Raw genomic sequence first — 25,136 nt, forward strand, 5'->3', positions numbered from 1 at the left:
TGGAAATTACTACCATTGTTGCTGGCGTTGCTTGCGATAGAATCTCGTCTTTCAGGAGAATCGACTGTCACGTCAACCGAAGGGGAGTCAAGGGTTCTCATTTCACGAGGATGATTGATCCTTTAGAGTATACTGCTCTCGCTACGGAACGTGTATTTCTCGGATAATTATAGTTAAGCCAACCGGCTAGTCCGCATCGTGGGGCGGAAAAAGAAGATTCGGGAACTTGCGAGAGATGGCATGGAACTCATCTAAGCTGACGCGGCCATCGCCATTATCATCAGCCTGGCGCAAAATCGTCTGGGCCTTCTTTCGCACCTGGTCAGCCGACGTGGCCAAGTAATTGGCGCGTAGGATATTTACAAGCTCATCCTCGGTGATGAATCCATTGTGGTCATCATCGAATATCTCAAAACAGAAGCGTACGCGTTGCGTGCGATCAACACCGTCAACGAAATTCACTGCAGCGAGCAGCATCTCACGCAAATCTGCCCCGGAGTCGCTTTGGTTGTCTGGGGTGAACAAGGCAAACAAGCGTCGGTACTCACCTGTGGGCTCCACCTCGAACAGTGAACAGAAGTCTTCCAAATCGAGCGTGTCGTGCTGCATTTGGCGGAACTTCTTGGCTGCGCGCTCCAACATTTCCAAGCTTGGCCGTGTATCCTCCACGAATCGCCGCATGAGCTTCGACTTCTCTTGCTTAATTTGTTGCTGTCGCTGTTTGTCTTCGCCTGTGAGAGTCGCCCCACCTACTGGTACTGGTTCCTCTGGTTCTACTTCTGCCATCGCCAATGCGAACTCTGGACCGCCTGGGTCGGGATGGATTGCCATTCTCCGAAACTCGTCGAAACTCACCTGTCCGTCGCCGTCCGTATCACAAAGTCGAACCATCTCGTCAACTTCGGCATCCGTAATGAGCTCGCCCATGCAAATGAGAAGGTGGCGCAGCTCGGCGGCGCCAATGAACGAATTTTTATCCACGTCGAGGAATCGAAAGGCACCTAGGAGTTCTTCTTCGGAGAACTCACTGGTATTTTCAACTACGCGTTTAGCTGGCCTTGTGAGTGCAAGAGCCTTCGCAGCCATCACTGCATCCTGGCCACCTTCAGGCTCGGAGGCGGATGGGATCATTCCCGCCGTCTCCTTGGTTCGGCGTTCTTTTTCAGTAAAGTGGTCCATGCCGACCTGGTGTTGTGGATATGCCACACCTGTAGGGCCTTCGAAGCTCATCTCGAGACGAAGCATGCCGGCAGGGTCCTTGTTTCCGAATCGGCCTTTGACCCAGAGCTTGAGCCAGTCGTCAGCATAGCCGTAGCGGAATATTGGCAGCAGCGAAAGCGACGCAGCACCGATGAGGTCGTCAGCTCCGACAGAGTCTTCGTCCCAGACCTCAACTTGCAGATTGTACTGATCGACGACATCAAACCGGAACACCTCGCCACCCCATTCAGGCTCGCTGCCGCCGTCGGTATCCGTCTTGGTCTTCCTGACCATTTGCGTCGCTCGGCCATCTAAAGTGAGTTTGACGTACGGGTCTTGCCGCCCGATTGCATCCACACTGCGTAGCTGTTTGGCTGAGTGACAGGTAACTGTGAGCACACCTGCCGGCAGAAACTCGATCCGCATCAGAACTTCACCTGCGGGGCTCCCCTTGTTACGCAACGGAATCGCGTGCTCCTGTGCTCCGCGTTGTGCCATAAAATGCAGCACCGAGAACTTAGCGTCGCCGATAAGATCGTCGCTGCCAATATCCTCGTCAAATACCCGCAGTGTCATGGGCTGTGTCCAGTGATCGTCATGAAACCAAAAGAGTAGTTCCTCTTCTCCAAAGTAGGGATTGCGCCCACCTTTTTCGATGGTTTTGCCGCGCTTTGTGAACTTGCCAATGGATAGCTGGCAATAGGGGTCCTGCTTCCCAATAAGCTCCATGCTCTTTAGATTGCGGCCTTCCATCAGTACTATCGACAGCATCCCAATTAGAGCCTCTTCCAGTTTGACTTCAATCTCCAGCTCGCCACAAGGAGCGCCCGGCATGGACGGCAATGTTAGGGGGAAAACTTCGCGGTGTGGCTGGCCATCGAAGAAGCGAAGCGCGGAGAACCGAACTTCTCCTAGAAGTTCGTCCGACAGGAGGTTCTCATCGAAGACCTCGATCTTGACAGGTACGTCGCCGTCCGTCACGAGCGCCACGGGATCCGTGAGATCAAATGGCACAACCTCTTCGTGGAATATCACGGGCGTCCCGCTCTTCTTGAGCGTCTTGCTCCGCTTTTCCTGCGCCGACAACGGGTTGGTGCCCACTGCAATTTTCACGTACGGGTCGGCGCTGAAGCGCCTTGCATCCACCGATCCGCCTTTTCTCCGTAGTTCGCGTGCCTCCAGCAGTGTGAAGCTGAGTCGTCCGCGACGCAGCAGCTTTTGGATCGCGGCAAGACTGGCGGCAGCCTCCACGGCACTGTCCTTGTCAGGCTCGCTGCGAACTGGTAATGGCGGCGGCGCGTCCTTCGGCGGTTGAGGCGGTGGGTCCTTCGGGGGCCCGGGCGGGGCTCCTCGCGGCGGAAGAGGGACCCCAATTGGCGGTGGACCTTGTGGCGGACCTGGCGCATTCATCGGTGGACGGGGAGGAGGACCTCTTGGTGGTCCTGGCGGACCTCGGGGTGGCCCAGGAATGTTGGCATCAACTGTCGTTGTTGGTAGATCATTTGTTGGCGGACGTGGAGGAGGACCTCTGGGTGGACCTGGAATGCTTCCAGCATTTGTATCAGCTAGCTTTGCTGGTGGACGGGGAGGAGGACCTCTTGGTGGTCCTGGTGGACCTCGGGGTGGACCTGGAATGCTTTCAGCATTAGCGTCGACTGGCTTTGCTTGTGGAGGTGGCGGAACCTTCGGTCTGGGCGGAGGTGGGGCCCTCGGCGGCGGTGGGGGAGGCATATCTGCTACAGAGTGTCACCGAAAGCCAGCGTATCTTCGGGAGCGACTGCTTGGTTGGTGTTGAAAACGAAGAAATAAATAGCGCGGCAGGGCAAAAATACACGCTTGAAGCATTGATAGCCTTGACGACTCCAGTAGTGTGTTCAAGGCATTCTGGCGAGCGAAGGTCATTTCGCGGTGGGAAATGACGGGTAGCCTGCTCGCACCGCTGCCGTTATCGTCGCCAGCGCCCGTGCGGCCCGTTGCTCGGAACTACTCCGTCGACTCATTTTCCGAGTACTCCACTCGGATAGTCAATCATGAAACGTGCTCGCCCACGTCACCTACGTCGGGGTCTCGCTCTGCTAGGCCGAAAGAAGAAGATGAAGAGCTCTTTCGCGATCTCTTTGCAGGCGACAACGATGCGGAGGCAGATGATGACAGTTTCAAGCCTGCGGTACCGACATTCTTACCTCAGAAGCCGACCACCAAGCGAGCACCTTCGACGACAAATCCGAGACAGCACCTTGCCCCGATGAGACCTGCTCCACCCCAGCCAGTATTGTCGCCCCCTTTCATTCCCCGGCTGAAATTTGAGGAGTTGGTAAATGTGCGCCCCGACGATGACGGTGATGACGACGACGAAAAAGATGATAACATTTCTCGACGAGCGTCGCGGCGGGGCTCTGAGTTAGAGCAAGTGATGGAGGAAGACGAGTCGTACACAGAAGATGGGTCGATCGAGCATAACGACGGCAAGGTAGCCCCAAGGAAAACGCAAGTATTGAATCGAGATCGAGGATTCAACAGCTCTACAAGACTGGCGAGCAAAAATCAGTGCTCGAACAACGATGAGAACCTTGAGCAAGAAACGCTGCGATTCTTAGAGAAACTAGACCTGAAGTCAGTGCTCTATACACCTCGACCGGATCTGCTCAGCTTTTATCCTAACAACGGAGCTACACCTTCAACGGCAAGAAGTCAGGTTAGCCCGTACTCACAGATGGAGAAAATCAAACACCCAGAGGATCACTCAGTAGACATTCATCACTCCGAACTCGAGAAGGCTCGGCTTGGTTTCCCTGGTGAGAGAATTGACGACGTTTGCAAGGATGGCGCCAAAGGACCGCGAGTTGGAGGCATCTCTTCTCGTCTTGCATACATGGAGAGCGCATATGGTACCGCGCCAATTGTACGCAAGACGCGTCAGGAGACTATCAACCGACTTGCGAACCCAATATCCGGACATTCGTCAACGCTTCAGGCGCTATCACCCAGACAACGGGAGAAACGCCAAGCTGCACTGACAAATAGAGCTCAAACAAGCCCTATTTCCACTGCCTTTTCTGTTAGCTGTCGGCGTGGCCCTGTTACGAGGAAAGGGAAAGTCGCATCGCTTCTGGTCAAACTTGAGGGAAAAACTGACATTCCAGTGTCAGCACCGGTAGCGTCCAAACGCAACGTTGCAATAAGACCCGACCCACTGATCCACAAACGTCGGCCCATAAATCTGCTAGCTGATGGCCTGAGCCCCACTGTCGACTGCCGGCGAAAAAGTAAGGCTACTATGAGATCTCGATCTATTGTTGTTCGAAAAGAGGCGTTGAAGAAGAAGCTTCAAAATCGACAGAGTACTACCAAACGCAGTAGCGAGCGTAAAATTGGAGGTGCTACCTTCTTGACACAGCGTGACGATGAAGAGGGAGTTGAGATGATCGAAGACTTTATCTCTCGAAATCGGGGGGCAGCGCAAGCACCGCTAACTTTCCGCTCCAACAGAACAGCTGCGCCACGTCAAACCATTTCAGCATTACCAAAGAAGCATCCAACGACAGCTAGATCTCGTCCTCGACCTCCACAAGCTCGAGTGGGAGTGCCTTTTGCTCGAGGCTCTGGCACGACCAGGAGTACCTATCGAGGGCGGGTGACTCACACCAGCCGAGAACTTGAGTCGCTCGAAAACTTGAAGCAAAAAGCTGCAACCTTCCACTCGAGCACGTTTCGCAGTGAAACCGAGTGGGAACTACGCAGGGCCCCCCAGCATCCGAAGCGCCCTCAAGCCTGGCAAGCAACCTCAAGTGCGGTTCCTCGCAATATAGCGGGAAGGCCAACCACCCCTGGTGGCGCTGCAGCAAATCCACTACGCAAACTGAAAGTGCATCCTGCTATGCCAACATTGTTCCCTCGCGTCCCCAAAACGCCTCCATCGGCAGCTTCCACTCTACTAATGGGCTCGCTCTTTTCTCTCTCCGGAGCCGAACCAAAAAGATATCGTCAAAGCACCAAGGAGGTTTCAGAAAGAAAATCTGATCGAGCATCAAGAATTACGACTACTTCCTTTGACGCACCTACCAAGATCTCTGCGCAACGCAGGAGAACTTCAACTAGAGCAGTCGGAAATGCCCAACAATCAGCTCCAAGAGTCTCAACAAGCCGTTTGAACTGTGAAGAAAAACCACGAGCACCTTTACTGATGTCTGGACCCAGACACTTCACATCAAGACTATAAGGCGCCAGTAATCTCCGTAAAAAAATAAGCATTGTCAACCCGTGAAGGTGTTGTTGACACGCACGCACTCGAAAATAGCTCAAACCTCACGTCCTGAGGCCACTTATTCTAGTAGTTTTGTGCCTGAAGACATCGAAAAAGCTCCCCGTTTCGAAGAGCTCGAGGTCATCGCCGAATATTCCACGCGGGGCCGAAGCTGACGATCCCTTTCAGAATGGACACGGGTCTCACAACGAGTGATCCAACAGCGTGGGTCCCAGTAGCTCCAACTGTCGTCTGTCGTGACTGTCGCGCGCAGCTTTCAGTTGAAGAAAGTGAAGACCATGACTGTTCCACAGCCCCACCTTCCCCGACGAAGGTGATGTTCTTGAAGACTGCTGCCCGAGCGAACTCCTTTATCGATGCCATTTTAGACGCTTCATCTACACCCACAACTATCCTCCCAAGTAAACAAGATATTCCGACACCACCTGATCGTGCGAATTCAGCACCACAACTGCCACACAACAGTGAGAATACCAAACATGTTGCTGTCCCTGAGCGCTCCATCTCCATTGCTGATACATCGGAGGTTCGATCTCCTGCAGTGACGCTTCCGTTACCATCCACCAGACCGATTGCTGCTACCGATCAACAACGTCGGTGGGTAACTTCGTCGTCTGGAGTACAGAATGCCTTGCTCCAATGCAATGTACGCAACGTGCGAGTTACCGATTCCCAGTTTGCGGTGTATGCACTTGCTACGCGCATTCCTTCTCTAACAGCATCCGAAATCACGGTTGAGCGGCGTTTTCGCGAATTCTACGTGTTTGCTGTGCACGTTTGCACGATGTTCCCATCTGCCGGACTTTGGAAATTATTGCCACCCAAGACGTACTGTGCTCTACGACGGCAAAGTACGCTGGAAGATGGCTTTCTTCTTCGTCGCCAATCTGGACTTCAGGATTTTGTTCACTGTGCGTTGGAGAAAATGGTACTGGGAGGTGAAGCTCAAGGAACTATTGCTCAATGGTATTTGCTGCGCCTCTTTCTGAACCTCCCTCCAGCACTGGCCACTACAGCGCCCTCAAAAGACAGAAGCCTTAGTGCTGCATTGCACGAGCTAAAGAAACACGCTCGCCAATACAGCGGATGGGCAGTAAATCGCAAACCAGGACCTTGCGATGCAGTCTTTGAAAAAGTAGCCGACAGCTTCCACATGGTTAAACGGGTCACGACGTGCCATTTTCCAGCTCGAGCAATTTTCGACATGGTGATGAATCGAAGTATGGATGGCGAGATGCCTGGAAATGGAGTTGGGATGTCATGGACTCCATTTGTTGAAAGCGAAGAAGTTCTCAGTCGTGAAAACGACAACACCTGGACTGTTCGGACAGTCTTCAAGGGCAGCAGTTGGGGCCGTGGCAAACTGCAAATGATTTCGCGGAAAACTTGGAGGTAAGTACCTAGCTGCCAATCTGGTCGTCTTTTGTCGCTATCGACTTTAACATATTGCGGATGTGCAGGGTGGACGAAAGCGGGACCATTTCTATCGTCATGATACCCGCAGATACTGCTGCGTGGGAGGACCCTCGAGTGCTTGGCTCGAACCACGGCTCGCGTGCTGATTGCATTCTTGGTGGATGGCTGATCACCCCGACTCCATGGGAAGGTTCATGCAGCGTCACGTGGCTGATGCAAGTCAACTTTGGGCAATGCGATTCTCGTGCCGAGTTCACAGGGAATCAAGGTCGTCTTGCGTCATTTCTGGATCGCCGATGCCTCCACGTGTGGGCCGACGAAATCGTTCACTTGCTCCAGGCACTTGAACGGGTGTACGATCCAGAGCACTACCGCTCGTTGGGCCCACTGGTGGTGACCAAGCCTGGGGGAGCTAAAGCCTCACACTAGATTCAGCAACTTGCCGCTGCGAGCATATCGAGGCAGTTCGCCAATTAAGAAGTATACCGCACACAAAACTGCAATTCGTTTGTCTATGCTTTTCACTAATACCAGTAGTAGTATGAGATGGGACAGTGTAGTATGAAATCGAAGAATTCAATCACTTGAGTGCCCCTCGTGTTTTGTATTTATGATTTAGTAGCACTTGCTAATGCTATAAGAAGGCAATTCAATATCGTTTGTCTATCGACCTCAGGTAATAAAATACTTCGATAAGTGAGGTTCGTCCTCGCCGCTGTTATAGGTGTCTCAATTTTGCGTCCATCGCAGCGGACCACGACTCGTAGTTTTCCGTGATGGACAGGGGCAAAGTAGCATCCCTGCTAGCTGCATTTCCAGCTTCTTGTTGTGCATCTCCAACGAGATTGGAGGGAATATCTGCCGTTGACATGATGGGCGATGAAGCCGCCGACTTGGGACCGGAAAACGAGGTAGATCTCTTCACTGCTGGCTTGTTCACACTGGCTGGCTGGCTAATAGAGTACGTCCTGCTTGGCTTCTTCCTCTCGGTAGGCAGGGAAAACTTCGTTAACTTGATGATCCGACCAATCGACACACCTTTCGACTGTTTGCCAACCAAAACCACATTATAAGTTTTTTTGTAATTCCTCCACCATATAAGAACTTACATCGGGACTTTGTCGGCCTGGAGAGCTGCTGGGTCGTCTCGTGATGAAGTTTGCTCTCGTCGGGTCCAGCGGCGAGTTACTTCCGCTGCCGGTTAGTCTGTCGTAGACGTTGAACGACGGACTTCGCTTCATCAAGAGTGCATCAGGCGACTTGACCTCAGGCTTGAACGTGCACTCCTGCATCTCGAGTTGTTCCTTCAGCTTTTCGCGCTCTTCAATCACTTGGGCCTTGTCGTAGCTCAGAAGGCGTTCCCAGACTGGAGGAGCTGGCTCACCATTGCTGACTACGACATCAACTTTGATTTGAGGTTGAAATGTGCACTCTGCCATCTCTTTCTGAAGCTTAAGCTCTTCGCCCATCTCAATTTTTTCCTTCATCTTGTCTTTCTCATCGTAGAGGCGCTACAATCAGTGCAGTGTCGACGAATAGTATAAATAAGCAACACGATAAAGATCATACAATGTGCATTAGATTTGACGAACCTCGAAAATGCTCTTCCGAGGACTAGCACGCTCATTTACTTTGGCCTTGATCTCTTCGGGAGGTTCATTGATTTCTGGCTGGATAGCAGAAACAACAACACATAAGAGGCGAAACATCTCAGCAATCAGAACATACTTCTTACCTTGAACGTGAACTGCTGTTCCTCTTCGAGACGTCGCTGCTCCCGCTCAGCATCCAGCTTCTTCATGTAGTCCTTGTTGTACAACCTTTTGTGGAAAGGCTCTTTCGCTTGTGCTTTACTTTTTAAGGCTCGTGACCGTGCCGTAATCTTGGGCTGGAAGGGCGCTTGTGCCTTTTCCTCCTCATCGCGCTCCTGGCGGAGCTTCTGAAGCCGTTCTGTCCGATCGATGCTGGCTTGATAGAGACGCTTGTAAGGATTAGCATCAACAGGAGCATCATTCGTAACATTTGCTGGTTCTTCAGCTTTGGACTTCACACGCTTCGCAGACACCTTCGGTTTGAAAGTGCACTCTGTCATCTCAGATTCGATCTTTTTCTGCTCACGAGCAAGTCGCTTCTGTCTTTCGCGTTCCGAGTCATATAGGGGCTTAGTCTTCACTGGTGACTTAGAGGCAGTGATCTTGGGTTTGAAGGGGCATTGCTCCTCAGTGGTCTTGGCCTTTTCCAAGAGTTTTTCCTCGCGCTTTTGTTTAATTTCTTGGGCGTGCTTGTAAAGGTTTTCGTATCGAGGGCCCGAGTTTGTTCGAGTCAAGCGCTTTGCGCGTGCAGAAATTGACGGAGCAAACGTGCATCCGTCTCTTTCGTGTTGTTGTTGAAGCTCGCGCTTTTTCTCCAGAAGCTCCTTCGCTTGAGCATGCAATCGGGTGAAATGGTCAAGATTCAAAGCTTCGGCTTCCCCAGGGTTTGTGCGCCGCTTGAAATTGTTGTTAACTTGCGGGGCAAAGGTATAAGTTTCTTGCAACTCGGCACGCCGGGCATCTTTTCTCTGCCTTGCCTCTTTGGCATCTTCATACAATCGCTTGCTTGCAGCCTCAACATCAGTTGCGTTAAGTCGCCTCTTCACGTTGCGTTGACTGTCATCTCCATCATCAGCTTCAATGGGGGCCGGAGGAGCGGGCACGGAATTGTCGGACGGGAGGCTACCGGGCAGCGCATGTGGTTTAGACGCGGCCTTAGTTCTCATCGACTTGCGGGTTGGGGACTTTTTGGCTGCACCACTTTTCAGCAAGGCCTTGCGAGCTTCGGCTGCTGTTGCTCGCGCCAAGCTGCTCGCCGTAGGATTCATCATTGAATATTTCTTGGGGTCGTGGGCAGAATGTGTCGCCGCTGTGGCGCTCGGCTTTGACTCTGGATCAGGTTTCGCTTTGTTAAGTGAAGACCCCGAGTTCGACCGCGCCACCAAACGCTTTGGTCGGGTTTCTTTCATTGGTTCTGTGACAGGAGCTGGCGGAGGTTCGGTGTCAGGTACGTCACTCTTTCGTTTGGTTGGACGCTGTGGTTGAGGAGGCTCCAACGAATCTTTGGATGTTGCTTGCTTCGGTTTAGCAGCATGGTCGGTGGCGGCAACCGATGACACTGCCTTGTGGAGGGTCTTTGGGAACGCTTTCGGGGCTGCAACCGGGGCAGAATGAAACTTTTGTTCCGGAGAGTCACCCTTTCTTTTGTTGCGACGCTGAGGCTGCGGTGACTCTGTCAAGGCTTTGATTTCCTCTCTTGGAGGAGATGGGGCAGTACCTTCAACTTTTTTAGCCATATCTGTCGGTGCTGGAGTTGCTTCAATTGACACAGCCACCGGCAGAACCGTTGCTGCTGGCTCGAGAGCTAGCGTTTCAGCAGAAGGTGCTTCCGATGTAGTTGGTGCCGGTGCTGAAATCGAATTGGCCTCTGCATTAGTCATTGGGGACCATGGCACGACCACGTGATCGTCTGCGACGGGCTCAACCTGCACGTCTCTGTTTAGCACCGGACTTGGGACGATGGGAACCGTTTCAACCGAAGGCTCGACCACAGACAGAATCACTTCTGCAGACGCGGTTGCATCGCACGAGAAAACAGCTTCCGGATTCGCGGGAGCCTCCTCGACTATTGCATCGGGTGTCACCAACTCGCTGCTGCTGCTGGTTTCGTTGCGCAGACTCATGTCAGCCAAAGTGCTGCTCAGGTCCGACGTCTCCTGCTCCACCATGGCTCTCTCCACCATCTCAAGCTCTGTTGTCACCTCGACGACTGGAGGCGGCGCCTCCACCAGCGGTGTCCCCATCAGCGGTCCCGTCGCAGCCTCCGGTGCGACCATCGCCACCTCTTCAACGTGCACCTGCATCAGCGGTGCCATCGTCGGCCCTTGCCCATCCGCAGGAGTCTCGACAACCGTCGGCAGCAGTTGGACAGCTGGCGACATGGGTGCTACTCTCGACTGCTCCTTCTCCGGCGAGTGCACCACGAACGGCTCGGGCGTGGGCGGGGGCGTGAGCGGGAGGCGTCCGCTGGACGGGTGCACCGGCAGCTTCAGCAGTCCGTCCTCCTTGGCCGTCGGTGCTTCAACTGTTGTCTGTGTGTCTTGCGGAGTCAGCGCCAGCTGCTCCATCGCCTTCTCCACGTTGGTCGTCGGCGTCTGTGCGAACACGTCGAAGCTGCTGCTGACGGCGGCCACGGGCGACGGCAGCGACACGAGGTCGGCGGTGGCCACGTCGCCCAGCGGCGACACGCAGGGCGACACGGCGGCCTCCTGCTCGTCCTCCTCCTCCTCGTCTGCGTTGGCCGCGGACCCGCGGCGGCCCTTCTTGCGGTTGCGGCGCTTGGGGCTCGGCGACTCGAGCGTCGTGGGCGGCGGCGCCTCCGGGGCGGCAGCGGGTGCGGCAGCCACGGTCTCCGTCTCCTGCGCCATCGTCGCGGCAGACTCCGAAGCGCTTGGGCGGCCGATTGCGAAGTGCCGCAAGTTGAACTGGAGTCGCCAACCCCCGAGCCAAAAGTGAGCCCGTCAGTGCGACCCAAAAATAGCCGCCCAGATGGTTTTGAAACGGCTGGGCAAGGCCGTCCGAAATTAGCCCCGCGAACTTACCGCGCCAAAGAAATTCAAGTTTGAATGTTGACCGTAACGGCGCCAAAACGGTCGTGTACCACGTTCCTGGTACACTGCAAGAATGGCGGAGCAGCACCGCGACCTGGTGGTCGACGGGGATGTGGCGCAGGCGCTGGACACGTGCCGGCGCCTGCTGCGCACCGACAGCAGCGTGCAGCGTGTGGAGACGGCGCACCTGGTGCTGGAGCGGCTGCGCAGCGGCGGCGCGGACGACTCGAGCGACGACGTGAACGCGATGCTGCGGCTGCTGGGCAACTACGTGGCGCCCACGCGGGAGCTGACGGAGGAGATCCTGTCGCTGCTGCTGTTCTGCGACCACCGCGTGCTGCTCATCCACCACTTGCCCAAGGTGCGTGGCGAGGCTGCGGGGGGTTGGAGTTGTGTAGTTACCTGTTTTATTCAATCGTCCTCCGGTTTTTGTTGGGCTGCTGCAGCTCACGTACCAGTCCAAGGAGTGCGTGCAACTGGTGGTGCACGCGTACCTGGAGCTGCTGCTGACCGACCGGTCGCTGCTGGTGCCGGTGCTGGGGTCGCTGGCGGAGATGCCGCTGGATAACAGTGAGAAGAACACAGTTGTGGAGGCGACTCAGGTGGGTTGGACGCTGCGCTGGGAGCAGTGAGGATTTTGGTGGTACTAACGGTGATTGCATCATGGTGGTGGTGCTGCTGCTACTGCCATTTAGTCGCTGCTGGATGCAGCAGTGGAGGAGGATATCCCTGCGGTGGTGCAGAGTTTGTTGTCGATGGTGACAAAGTCGTCGGCGCCAAAGGCGCTCGCTCGACTGCGAACGGAGTGCAACCGCATCGAGTCGGGGACGCTGTCGCTTACGATGGAGGTGATTGGCCGCTATGCCACCGCTGGATCGGTCGCGCTGACAGCACTGCTCCGCCTCATCAGACATGTGGACCCTTTGACCACATTCGACATCATTTTGTTGACATTCGTGATGGGCAAGTCGGCAGAGAATGAGGTACTTAGCAAACCCTTGCGTGCCAGTGTTGAGTAGCAGTTAATGAGTGTTGTCTTAACGCGTACTTCGTTATGTCTTGCAGTTGGCTGTCAGAACTACCACATCCGTTGCGCAGAGTGGTCGGTTGCACAGCCGCATGATGCGTGAAGCAGCCACGATGCTAGTAAGGCCAGAATGGGCCTACTTGTTACCATCTTTTGTCCGCTTCTGCAGTTGTTTGCTTGCAGCTTGCTTCCTTGCTTCCACTCAGCCAGCATTAGCTCCAAATCTGATTGCCAGTTCAGTGGATTCTCTGATCGTTCTCGTTGAAAACCGAAGCACTGCCCAAGAAGAAGTAAGTACTAAATATGACTTTCTCAAATGCTACTTTTAAAGTGTATAGCTAACTACGCGTGATTATGGGTTTGCGAGCAGGCTTTGATTCTTCTACTGACAATCGTCAGCCAACCGAAAAAGTTGCTTCTGCTTAGTAATGCTGATTCAGTGCAGCGTACTCGCAGTGGTCTGTGTTGGGATGTGGCCGAAGTGATTGCACTACGATTTTCCGAACTCGCGCGGAGAAATGCCAGCGCAATGGCATCATCGTCTCACTTATTCCTGGATCATCTGCATGGAATTGCCTCTGCTACGTTGGAATCCGAATTGGATGGGAAGTATCCCTCGCATGTGCTCGATCTTCTTTGTTCAACCATGGCGTTGTTGACGAAAAGAGAGCGCGGTATCTATTCGCTGCTGATGATCACCATTCAGAAGCAACTTGTATCCCGGGTAGGAGCCTCAGGATTGTGCCATGACCAACGATCGTTTAGACTTCAAAGCGGCCGGTCACAACAAAGACGCTCCAGTGCAGTTGAAGTAAAACAGTTAATGGCTGTTTTTCTTACAGGGCATTTGCTACAGAACCAGGTTGTCGTGGATTCTCGAGACCGAAAATCGTTAGCGAACTGGATGTTACGTCTGCTGACTTCTGCAAATCGTGATGAAACACTGTTGCATGTGATGCATTTCGTACGCGATGAAATGAGCCGAACACGTCAGACATCGTCTCTTGAGCAAGAGCGGGCTCTATTAACCTCAGCGATATCCCAGGTCTTTCGAAAGAAAGGTTTGTCATGGACGCCACGTGATCAGGTGCTTCAGCGCATGAAAGAAGACAGCAGCGTTGTGTTAGCATTTGACGACAGACAGAAGGACATTGCAGTTGGTATGGAGGATTTAAATGCTCCTTTGGTTGTGGATGCCTCTGAGTTCGTGGTTAAAATGCGGTTTGGAACACCCCCACCGTCATTCGGCGGAATGGAAACCCATGAGCGAGAAGCGAACAGGAGGACAATAGAACAGGAGTACCTTACGAAAATCTCCCTCCTCCGGGAGCTTTTTCACTGTTATCTGGAGTTTGCATCCCCCGCCGAACAAGGAGAAATAGTAGAGGCTGCTTTCTTGTTTCCCGCAACATATATGTTGGCACTAGATGATGAAGCGCGTGGGGCTGTCAAACCTTCAACGTTAATCAACATTATCTGGAATCTAGTGTGCGCACTAGACATCGCGGTGGCATCGACGAACTTTACAGCAAAGCAATACTCTTCGATGCTAGCGACGAACCATGACTGCACGGAACAGTATTCACGACTAGCAACTCGCTTGCGGATCTGCTTGGAGCAGCATGATCAACTGGAGCGGATGCTAACGTGCCAAAAAAACGTTATCCAGAGCAGCTTAGAATGCCTCGACGACACATCTAACTTGCGATATCAAACTCAAACGCAAGAACTTGAATGGTTGCTGATGGAGGTAACTATTATTGAGCAAATGATGAAGGGGCAGCTTCGTCGAGTACAAGGAGAGCTACCCCGTGCCTCATTATATGGTTTGGATTTTAGCGTTATCTGTTTGGCCTTCAAGGGGTGGTCGGAGAATTTCATGGTGACGCCACTGTCACTGCATCACGAATTGGGGCTACTACAAATATTTAGTCGACACCTACAGTCCGATACTGTAACTTCAATGAACTTTAATGATTATAGGGCTGGATCAAACAGCAGTGGAAGCAAGAGATCGTTGCTATTGCGCAGTGAAGGGCGCCAGGCAGTGAAGTGGTTATGTCATAGAGCGGTAGAATTGACTCGATCGATCAGTAGTGAAGAGTATGATCAATCTGGTAGCATTCTGGACGAGGATTTTGAAACCGAGTCGACAGATGCTGCGACTGCGAATACGGTGACACGAAACTTGATGACGCATAGCTTAGCATATATTTACGATGCTTTCATTGTTATACTAGAAGAGTGCCGAATGACCACTGCGGCTGGGGATTCCAGTTGGGCCGAGAAAATGATGAAGCTTCTTGCCAGTGGTGCAAGCCCCGATGAAGATATGTCCTGTTGTGATAATCCTCACGTATGCAACGAAACATTTTTCCGATTCTTAGCCCGACAGAGCCTTGAATTGACGGTAAGGCATCTTGCACAGCTTCGTTACCTCTGCATGTAATATGGAAGCTGACGAGTCTGTATTGTTGTTTGAGCCTCAGGATCCAACGCTTGTTTGCCTGGTTCTTAACGCACTGGCGTCACTCGTTTTGAACACGAAAAAAAGCGCCTTGGTTGGCCAACTTTGCCTTGCTGTGCTGCACCAAACGTTTCCATCTATACCAACTCCAACCCATTTCGAGAACGACTCTGGGAAGTTTTTCGGTGGACTCCCATTAAGGTCTCTCCCTACTGCTGTTGTTTCTCCGAACAAAGGTCGTGCTTGTTCACTGGGAAAATATCGTTGCCCATCCGTAAAGTGGCGCCATATTGCGTATCTAGTGGTGGGGTCATGGACGTACTCCAATTCTGCGTCAGCGGGGTCATATCTGCTGGATCAGTTACTGGAGGAATTGCAAGTTCTTATTGACGCCGCTACTCCACGCAAGAGTAAAATGAGGAAGAATTTAAAAACAAGTCTGGAAGATAGCGAGGATGCTTCGGATGAGGATGACTTAGAAGAGAAACGGCGTCAAGACGAGCTCGCTGTGGTCATCGATGGTGAACACGTGGTGCTAAAAAGCTTGACAAATGAGTCGCTGCCATATTTTATCGAAGCGATTTTCCTTTGTGCCATCGCTTCGCTGTACAGGGCAGCGCCAAGGAAACCTGGTGGGCAAGAAATTGCGGGTTCGAACCCATTCTCGGATTACTGCCGAGCAATCCGGGTGTGTGAAAGTATCCTCCGTGTTTTCGCTCAAGCAGAAGTTGGCGGGTTCAACATGCCGATTAAAACAAACTTGCTGGTACTACGCGGTGGTGCCTTTGCAGCGAAAAGTGCCAAGGCAATCATTACAAAGTGTATCACTTGGCGTGTCGAGCAAAGTGTGGGTGATGCAACAGGAGCGTTAGGCCACTTGAGTGTTTTGTTTGGCGCAGCGTATAGGATGTCAACGACGATGGAGACAGTTACCTCTGCCTTTCAAGAGCGAGTTGTGCTTAAAATGCAGCGCAATGGTGGCAACCGTCTAAATGGAGGCTGGGCTAATGAGTTGCTGGCCAAAACGTATGGGAAGAAGTATAACACGCGTCGATGGATCTCCAAGACAGAGGCAAATTTGCTCCCGTTCTTTTCGCACGCTGTCCAAAATCTCCAAGATTTCTTAAAAGACCAAAGGTGAGCAACATTTTTTTTAATACTGTGTGCTGGTGATACTGCGGTTTTGACACTTTTGATATGTTGCTCCCCACCAGTGAGGTGAACAATATTGACTTACAAGCGGCAAGGGCTGAATGGGACGCAACAGAAAGCGCCTGGTGCGATTGTGAGCGTCGGGACGTGATGCTAAGTGACGACAAGCTTGTATCAGCTTGCCGGACCCTTCAGGAGAACGAGTTCACAGCAACACTCCTCAAAGACTGGCGTCCTGCTGTATCCATTGATAGGGATGACGATGATACTGACATCGAGAACGATGGCGATCAAGAAGGCAGTCAAGAACTCGATGAGGAGCCACTCTCTGAAGAAGAGGATGAAGATGCTGATGGGTTCATTGTGAAGTCGTACGCAACCAATGGCGTTCCAAGCGCTGCTGTCTCTGTATTAAGTGGACGCAAGAAGCCGGCGCTAGAGCTTCGGAACAATGGAGACTTGGGATTCCCGACTATTGTCGTCAACTTCAAGAAGCAAAAGAAGCAAAAGAGCTAAGGCCTTCACATGGTATTCCAAACGATTTCCGACTACTATATCGTTCATCTTCGCGTCCAGCTATGCACTATCCGAGCTTCGACAACTTTTGCTTTTGACGTGAGCGGAAAATGTCATGAGCCGGTCGTTTGCTAACCACACCTGAGGCGCCGTCGTCGTCGCCAAGCCCGCTACTTTTTTCAGCCTCAGCAGCTTGCTGCTGGAGTTGCTGCTGGTGCTGAAGAGCCAATTGCTGTTGCATTTGCTGTTGCTGCTGGTGCGCCATCTGCTCGATGCGCGAGCGAGGTGGAAAATCAACGAGCAGCATCGCGCGGAAAATATGCTCCACGTCAGCGATCGGCCCGTTCCAGGGCAGATTTAAAGGCAACATTCCTGCGAACTCCTTCAAGAAGTCAGGAAGCGGAGGGCCCGGAATATGTCTAAGTAAGCAGAAAAAGGAGTTAGTTTGAGTGCATGTACAAAATGTAGCAAACTTTCTGCAATTTGCGTACCTTTCCATATCGAGTCCAAAGCCGCCTCCAAGACCAGCGCCTCCCATTCCATCTCCATCTTCACCTCCATCGTTACCGCTAGATCCAGAAGACCCGCCACGGGCTGGAGCACGGTACATATCGAGGAAATTCTGGTCGCAATTTGTCGGTGGTCGCAGGTCCAAGAATGAGTAACGGTGAGCGATACTCAGTAAACCCTTCATCTCAACAAAGGGTTCATCTGGGAACGCCAGTGCTCGCCGGGCTTCTACCTTAGCCACAGTGGCAAGGTCACCACCGCTTGCCACCATCGTGTGCTCAAATTCCACGTAGCGATCCCAAATCGTGCGCGATACTTCAGCAGGCATGACAGACAACACTTTCTCGAACAATGACCGCATATCTGCAAACACATCACAACGTAATTTCTAAGTTTTGGATTTGAGGACCCATTCTAACAGAAAACTTACTGTTGTCATCATTTAGGTGACCAAGGAAATCCAAATAGCACAACACATATGCAGGCTCCTGAATGCACTTCTTCAATCCCAACTCGAATATCTTCAGCGCGATGTCTTTTCCACTTTCTGAGTTATCGCTGTAGAACTCCAGGAGAGCTGCACAAACCGACCGACAATATAAACTCGCGCGTTATAAGAAAAGAAGGACACCAAATGTCATGAGACGGCAATGCTTACCCGATGCAGCAAAGACGTGGTACGTGCACGCTCCTTCTCGCTCATCTTTGCGAGCTCTTTTGAAAATTGCACGGGCTTCACTCAATCCCTTTGCCCCATACGCACGACGAGCAAAGCGCTGGTACGTGACATATGCAAGCGCCGACACGTGGTCTTTGAGCAGTTTCTCGTAAATGGCCTTAGCGGCGGGAATATCTCCCCGCAGCTCGAGGTGGTCAGCAAATGCAAAGTGCAGATAGCTTGACTCTGGAATTGCTTCAATTGCGCGTTCGAACACACTAGCCGCTGCTTCAGGGTCGTTCGCTTGGTTCTCGTAGGACGCGTACTGGTACCATGCCTCGGGGTAGTGTCGCTTAACGCTCACAAAAAGTTCGAGCGTGTAGCGCATGCGGGACTTGAGTCGTAATGCGTCCAATCTCTCCGGGTTGCCCATCTCAAGCGCTAAAATCTTCTGCCAGTTAGCCATGTCTGCTGCATCAGCCCTAGAGCTCGTAGCAGGCACCGCGAGCGCGTTGGCGTTCACCTGGTCATAGAGTTTCTTGCGGTCTCGCAGTACCGCTCGCGCGGCGTCAAACTTGGGCCTGAAGACCTTGAAAAAGTTCTGCGCCAGCGCCTCGTTGTTGGGGATGGCGCGCTCGAACTTCTCGTAGTCCCTCCAGATCGTCTCCATGCCGTTGAGCGGCACCATGACCATCCGATGGTACAGCTTCCTCACGTTGAGGAAGGCCTGCGGGTCCTGCTCCTCCTGCACAAAGGTCAAGTACATCTGCCAGATGGGCGCCGCGTGGATGGAGCCCCCCACGCGCTCGATGGAGAGCTCGAAGGCGTCCACCATGAGCTGCCTGGCCGTGGCGATGGCCGCCGCGTCCTTCGAGTCCACGGCCACGTCCAGCTTGACCACCTTGGTGAAGTCCAGGTAGAAGCGCCACAGGTCCACGTTGGGGCAGCGCAGCTGCATGAGCGACTTCTTGATGATCTCCTGCACGCGGTCGTACTGCTTCTCGCGCAGCTCGTGCTCGGCGTAGAGCTTCCACCAGCGCCCCGAGGTCGGGAACTGCGCCAGGAACGCCTCGTAGTGCTCGCGCGCCTCGGCCACGGGCAGCTGCTGCACCTCGTTCATGAGCGCGATCCAGGCGTCGCCGTTCCACGCGTCCTTCTCCACGGCGGCCACGCAGCGCTTGAACTTGGGCGTGCGCTGGCGCTGCAGCTGGCTCAGGTCGGCGTCCTCCTCCTCCTCGTCGGCGTCCTCGTCCATCCACGCCTTCTGCAGAGCGAGTCAGCGGCCGCAAGTTACACCACGAGAGAGAGCAGACGCTAGAGAGCAGGGCGAGGACGTACGGGGGGCGCGGGGGCGGCCTGCGGCGCCGCGATGGGCTCGTCCTCCTCGGAGCTGTCGGATCCCGCCATCGACTCGAGGCAATTGGCTGTTTGGCGCCGAATAACTCGAAATCGCAATTGCAATTATTTTTCTGCGCTGTGATTGGTGGAAAAAGAGCGCAGTCCCCAAAGGACACAAAGTGTGACGTTTTGGATCATGGGCTGGAAGGTGGCGCGAGTGTGCGGCGCGGCGACGGAGATACCGCAGGATGGAGCGCGAGATGCGAGGGACTCGGGCAGCGGTTGGGTGTGCATGACGGTGGAGGACGCTGTGGTGCTGGCAGGTCGCGGGGATGTGCTGCGGGTGGCGGATGCACAAGCGTTTTGTGCAGGGTCAATTGAAACTCGATGCGCTGTGGAGCTGCCGCCGAATGTCACGCTCGCTGGGAGAAATATTACAGGCGCGCGATATGGGGTTGCGTGGGGAAAGAAACAGCAAGGAGATGCAGCAGCGAGCAGTGACATTTGCTTGGTGGATTTCCAAGCGGGGGAGGTGGCTGTCAAGTCGTTGCCGGCTTTGACCGAGGAGATAGTCGACGCCTACGTGGATGCACGTGGGAAGCAGATTGTAGCGGTGGGAGGTGCAACCGGGAAATTGTGGGGGTGGAACCCATCGGATTGCGATTTCAATGATGCTGAAGAAACCTGGGAGCAATGTGAGTGGACAGAGGTAAAAGGAACAGCGGTAGGCTCTTCGTCTGCTGATGTTCGTAGCTGCGGAAGGTTTGTCAGTTCATCGGTGATGGGAAACTGCTTTGTCTACCTACGTGCGACGCAATTTTTAAACGGCTCTGTAGTTTTGGAGAAGTGGATACTTGATGTGGATGCATGTTGGAGTCCTTCCAGTTTCTCATCTAGAGTGATTGGAAACTCGAGTCTCGGTAGTTTTCAGGGGTTAAAGTTATTCACGACAAAAGTGTGGACGTCCGCGGCAATAACCGCTGGGAGCATGTTGTACCACGTTCAACTTGATCAAGACTTGAAAAATAGTTCCGTACAGCAAATTTTGTTGGATCATCAAATTATAGATGGAGCTTGGGTCGACAATGACACTGCTTTTGCGCTGTTGCTTGCGAATGGTACGTGGGGGCATACATTTAAAGTAAGTATTGTAGAATTTACATACACATTTGTTGACAACAGGACAAATCAGCATTGGGACGGCGTGTGACTCTAGGTCCATGGAGCTTTTGTCCATCGCCACAACCAGTACCATGTCCAAACGTCTTAGCCTCAGCGCTCTGTTAGGAAAGGCGGTGACTGCTGCATTGCAGGTGGGTTATTCCGTCTCTGACTGGTGAAATTGTCAGGCGTAACCGTGAAATATGCCAGTTGGTGTGGATTGATCAGGAAAAACAGGTTGTCGTTGATTTTGGAACGAGGTGTATATCATTCAAACTCGAGATCAATGACGAAGAATGTGTCGCAAATCCCACAAACAACACAACAAAGATATCTCCATGCCATGCATTCACTACCAACAGGAGGAGGCGAGTGATAACAAGACTTGACAGCGGTATCTCCGTAAGATATGGGATTGTTCGTTATGAGATATTGTGTCCGGTAGATACCTTACCTGTAAGTCTGTGCTTCACTTGTAGGACTTGGGCGAAAGTATGCAGGGGCTTCTTAAATCTTGTTCTTCTCTCACTTCATACGATCTCCTTGATACCGCACGGATTGTTCTAAGCCAAAGCTGGAAAAAGTTTGAAGATGAGTATTTCATGCTGTTATCTGTCATTCATCAACAACTAGCTGGTGCTTCGGTCAATACTGGCGGATCCCAAGATCCAATTGATTGCGTCGGCAAGAGTCTGAAATTGTTTGAGGTGTTGATTTCGTTAACGATATCGATGGAAGCGAACATTCTACGACAAGTGAGTGCGAAACTGCTATCTACTGTGTCTGGCTGTCCTAGTGGTTCCGACAGGAAGCGTCACTATTGTAAGGAGATCAGCACGATATCGCAACAGGTTAGAGTTTTGCTCAGTGGAGTCAGTGAAAGTGAGGATTGGTGGTCACATTCAATGGAGGCCACAATATTTCTTCGCGTATATTTTACAACGATGATCCAACTTGTGCAAGACATCTTCTTGGAGGCTTTACCTATCCAGCAAAAGTCTGTAAAAGGATCAAACATTTATGCGTTTTGTCAACTGATCGTTGAGCGTGATGGTTCCCGTGGTGCTTCTGAGCCAATACTCACCATAGAACGTAACAGTGACTCATTATTTGATCGGGTAAAGCAACTCCTTGAATCATACACAATGATGTGCTGTTGTCTTCAAGTGAACGGGGTAGCTATTGATTTGGGTCACTTATTTTCGATAAACGTATCTCCAGTTATGTTAAAACGAAAAGAAATGTTGTGCTGCTGTATGAAGCCATGGCAGCGCGTAGCAAGCAACCCGGATACTGCTGTCGGTCAAAACAGTAACTGGTTTAGTGACACGGTCATGGAAGTTACCAAGTATGCTACCAACGCGACCATCCTTCAGCTGCTAATTCACTTTTGCTTGGAAAGTAGAAGCCTTCTTGTGCATCCGTGCTTGCAGGTTCTCTGTAAACAACCAGTCAATATGGCAGAAGGTGAATCTCCCGAGAGGCTGCATTCGATGGCTTGTGAGATGTATATAGGCGAGATCATGGCAATTTTTCAGCACATTGGTGCTATTCGTCAGTTCAAACATTCCCAACGCACGGCAGGCTGCAATGTGGACAGCATGAATTTGCCACGCGCTATCGAAAGTGAATTTGACGATTATCACCACATGCTGTCTGCCGAGATGACCAGGTCTCGTGAGAATTGCCGCGTCAACTTTAGGAAGAGCACATTGTGGGAATTTTCACACCTTGACACACAATTATGTGCTCGCGTGGTTTGCTTAATTTCGCGGGTTGTCTGGCATTTAGAAGCTATCGACGGAGGCTTGGACAATCTCATTCGGGACAGTTTTGGAATGACGCTATTTGATTCCCGGTTAGGGGAGTTGCCAACAGACCTTGAAACAGTTCGTGATTGCATTACGACGGCTCGGGAAGTAATCATGCCGACCGAGGCTAAACTGCGATTACCTACATTTAAGCAGCCTGAACATGTTAAAGCAGCGCTGGCGTTCAAATCACAAAAGATAGCTCGAACTATCGTGCTGGTAACATGGGCACTTTGGCTACGCGAAAAGGCGGCATATTGCACCCGGAGCTATCATACGCTTAGATATGATAACAATCTTGCCGCTGAGAAGGAAGCCATTGGTGCCCTCGCGGCCACTTCCGCTCTTCACCTAAACGCAGTAGGCACGTTATGTGGTTACTACGAGGAACTGCTTAGCATTCAAATAACGCTTTTGGAAGAAGCAACTACAGTAAACCCATGCAAAAGTGCGGCGATCATCGCTTGGGGCTTTCCGAAACACAAGATTCTGACTAGGCACCTAAAGAGATACAGAGTTCTGCGGGAAGTACTTCGGCTAGCAACTTTAAAAGTGTCCTTGGCTGAGTCTGAGCTTCACTACCAACACCTCCACAAGCGTATCCAGCAAGCCTTTTTTCGGGTCCAAGGAACCAAAGAAGAACTGACCGGTCCTGACAATAGTGAAGTCGGCGTTCTAGTGAGCGGTTGCTGTGATCCAGATTTTTTACAAATCGTTGCGGTGTTAACAAGAAGCCCTTATGAAGTCGTGAACACCAGTCATGCTATTCCAAATCTTTCCGCTGATATCAGTGAACCTGTACAAAAATACTCGCAAGCCCCCAATGAAAATATTGAAGCAGCGTTGCCTACAAATATTGGTGCTGAAACTGAACCAGGTTCTGTTCCTCAACCTGCGCAAATACCAAAGCCACTCATGTCCGAGAGTCTAATATCTCGTGATGAAGTAATAGCCCTATTGCAAGCACAAACAAGGCATTTGGAAGAAAAAATACACGCGGTGGCTTCAGTAAATACCAACGAAGAGAATAGGTCATCGGGGCCATTTAGCTCGCTCGATGATCGTCAGGAGCCCAAAGCAGATGCAACATTGCAGTCTCTTCGGCGTGCCCAGACGAAGGCAGCTTCAGAAACATTGCTGGAGACTACGAGAGAAGATATCACTGGTGTAACCGATGTCCAACGGATGGCACGGATATCTCTCCAGGTTCGCAATTTAAATCGACGGCAATATCCATCGACGTGCCGTGAAGCGGACATGCAATCAAATCAGCACGCTAAGTCTGCTCAGCGGCATGATTCTATTCGTAACGCGCTCAAACTTTTTCGTCTTCGGCAAGAAAATGGTGGCTGTGTGCGCAGCGACCAAGAGAATTCGAACAGACTTGGAGAAAACGGAATTCCCAACATTAGGGACGGTGCCGATACGAAAAACGATCGTGATAAGCAAGATCCTACGAATTTATCGCTACCGGGTGATAAGACGAAGCGCACTGGTGTAAAAAGGAAATCCGCAAGAAGTCAACGCAGCGACGAGGATCAGTATTGTGTATCAAAAGAACCTGTGTACCCCTTACGACTAGAGTATGGAACCGATAGCGCAAGCTTAAAACTGTTAGGTCGAAATTCTCATCAGCGCAACCCTTCTTTGAAAAAACGGCAATTTGTACTTGATCGCGAGCGGACAAAATCGTATCCATATCAAGTCAAATCGAAACCAGTTATCTCCTCGATAGACCCCACAGAAGTTGTTCAACTGAAGTCAAGTGGTGCGCAGACTAACAATATCGTCCAAGTTGTGGAACCACCAGCCAAACTGGAGAGGGAAACGAAGAAATGGACCAGTCAGCAAAGTGAAAATGGCCCTGAGAAAGCTTCTCCAATGGCACAAGAATTTAGTGAAGACAAGCAGGTCACGTCTGGTCAGAAAACTGTTAACACGAGCAGCTCAGTGAAAGGTGTGGGAATTCAGTGCCGGGTAACCGAAGACTTTCAAACCCAGGTGAATCGTATGAGAAGATTGCGGGGGCCTCCACCGTTGAATATTGCGGACAAGTTTCCTATTTGGGTAGATTTAGATGGTGCTGACAACGGGGGGGAGAAGAAGCACTTCAAAGAAAGAAAGCATTTCCTTCGGGTTGCTCGATTTGGGAACCTCGATACAACGGGAAACAGCACCAGCAATGATTCGGCTGACAACTTGCCTTTCATTTCTATTTCACCCTCGGTTTCGACCATATTAGTACCACGAAAACTAAGCTCGGAAGCGGGTAGTGAGGAGAATCAGTCCGACGGTCGTCAGTCGCCAACTCATTCTAGTGTGCAAGCTGAAGAAGATCGTGCCGCACAACAAACAGATGAAGCGATGAACGCGAGGTATCGGGCCAGCTACCGGCAGCACTACTCTTACCACGATCGATCAAGGAGTTTAAATGATGAGCATGACTCGGCGAGCGGGATCGATACCTTGATCGACTTACGGGATAACATGCAGCGAATGACACAGCGCCTTCGAGTATTGGAGACGTGTGCGAACTCAATTGACGAGGAGTTCAAAGTTTCCCAGAAGGTAAGGCTTGCAATTTGCCGCAACACATATCTCCAAACTAAAACGTACATGCACACAGAGGCTAAGCCGGATGGGAGACCACCGACTGGATGGTGCTTCTGCGCAAACTAGGCCACTTGACAATATCGATGAAGTTTTGGAGATGACCCAAGAATCACACAGCCAAGCAGGCGGGCGACGGCATAAAGGGGGACTGTTGTCGAAGAAAGCTTCCAGTGACTTGACCGCCGCCAAGTACGTGCCCCCTACTGCAGTAAGCTTTGATTCGCAAACTAACGAGTCTATTTGAAAATGTGTGAAGAAAAATCTTGGAGACTATCGAGCAGCTCACGATCAGCTCGAACGACGAATGCTGAACCCAGTGTACTTCACACCAGTCAGCACCAATATAGATCGGATATAGAGG

The 25,136-nt window shown here is 51.9% G+C and overlaps 6 protein-coding genes across 6 annotated transcripts; 3 read left to right on the top strand and 3 right to left on the bottom strand.

Moving 5' to 3' along the window:
• Positions 1-186: 186 nt before the first annotated feature.
• On the bottom strand, positions 187-2,610 carry IUM83_17258 (calmodulin-like protein; the record flags this gene model as incomplete). Its single annotated transcript, XM_067942197.1, has 2 exons — positions 187-1,574; positions 1,638-2,610. The coding sequence occupies 2 exons, from the start codon at positions 2,608-2,610 to the stop codon at positions 187-189; spliced, it is 2,361 nt and encodes a 786-aa protein (XP_067782405.1).
• A 4,007-nt stretch (positions 2,611-6,617) lies between these two features.
• Positions 6,618-7,309, top strand: IUM83_17259 (uncharacterized protein; the record flags this gene model as incomplete). The annotated part of the gene is made up of 2 exons (XM_067942198.1): positions 6,618-6,856; positions 6,925-7,309. The coding sequence occupies 2 exons, from the start codon at positions 6,618-6,620 to the stop codon at positions 7,307-7,309; spliced, it is 624 nt and encodes a 207-aa protein (XP_067782404.1).
• Positions 7,310-7,598: 289 nt separating this feature from the next.
• Positions 7,599-11,339, bottom strand: IUM83_17260 (uncharacterized protein; the record flags this gene model as incomplete). Its single annotated transcript, XM_067942199.1, has 4 exons — positions 7,599-7,925; positions 7,990-8,391; positions 8,473-8,550; positions 8,616-11,339. The coding sequence occupies 4 exons, from the start codon at positions 11,337-11,339 to the stop codon at positions 7,599-7,601; spliced, it is 3,531 nt and encodes a 1,176-aa protein (XP_067782374.1).
• A 256-nt stretch (positions 11,340-11,595) lies between these two features.
• Positions 11,596-16,684, top strand: IUM83_17261 (uncharacterized protein; the record flags this gene model as incomplete). The annotated part of the gene is made up of 10 exons (XM_067942200.1): positions 11,596-11,883; positions 11,969-12,124; positions 12,218-12,505; positions 12,588-12,668; positions 12,756-12,839; positions 12,920-13,007; positions 14,937-14,959; positions 15,039-15,217; positions 15,923-16,153; positions 16,231-16,684. 10 exons carry the CDS (start codon positions 11,596-11,598, stop codon positions 16,682-16,684), a joined length of 1,872 nt encoding a protein of 623 aa, XP_067782375.1.
• Positions 16,685-16,751: 67 nt separating this feature from the next.
• Positions 16,752-19,259, bottom strand: IUM83_17262 (cleavage stimulation factor subunit 3-like; the record flags this gene model as incomplete). Its single annotated transcript, XM_067942201.1, has 6 exons — positions 16,752-17,103; positions 17,172-17,253; positions 17,315-17,557; positions 17,625-17,771; positions 17,853-19,116; positions 19,191-19,259. 6 exons carry the CDS (start codon positions 19,257-19,259, stop codon positions 16,752-16,754), a joined length of 2,157 nt encoding a protein of 718 aa, XP_067782372.1.
• A 127-nt stretch (positions 19,260-19,386) lies between these two features.
• IUM83_17263 (uncharacterized protein) lies at positions 19,387-25,086 on the top strand (the record flags this gene model as incomplete). The annotated part of the gene is made up of 9 exons (XM_067942202.1): positions 19,387-19,885; positions 20,258-20,308; positions 20,373-20,503; positions 20,562-20,611; positions 20,714-20,753; positions 20,831-20,843; positions 24,519-24,730; positions 24,789-24,964; positions 25,032-25,086. 9 exons carry the CDS (start codon positions 19,387-19,389, stop codon positions 25,084-25,086), a joined length of 1,227 nt encoding a protein of 408 aa, XP_067782373.1.
• Between the last annotated feature and the right edge of the window lie 50 nt (positions 25,087-25,136).

The sequence above is a fragment of the Phytophthora cinnamomi genome (assembly GCF_018691715.1).
Source record: "Phytophthora cinnamomi strain GKB4 chromosome Unknown Contig107, whole genome shotgun sequence".
NCBI lineage: Eukaryota > Oomycota > Peronosporomycetes > Peronosporales > Peronosporaceae > Phytophthora > Phytophthora cinnamomi.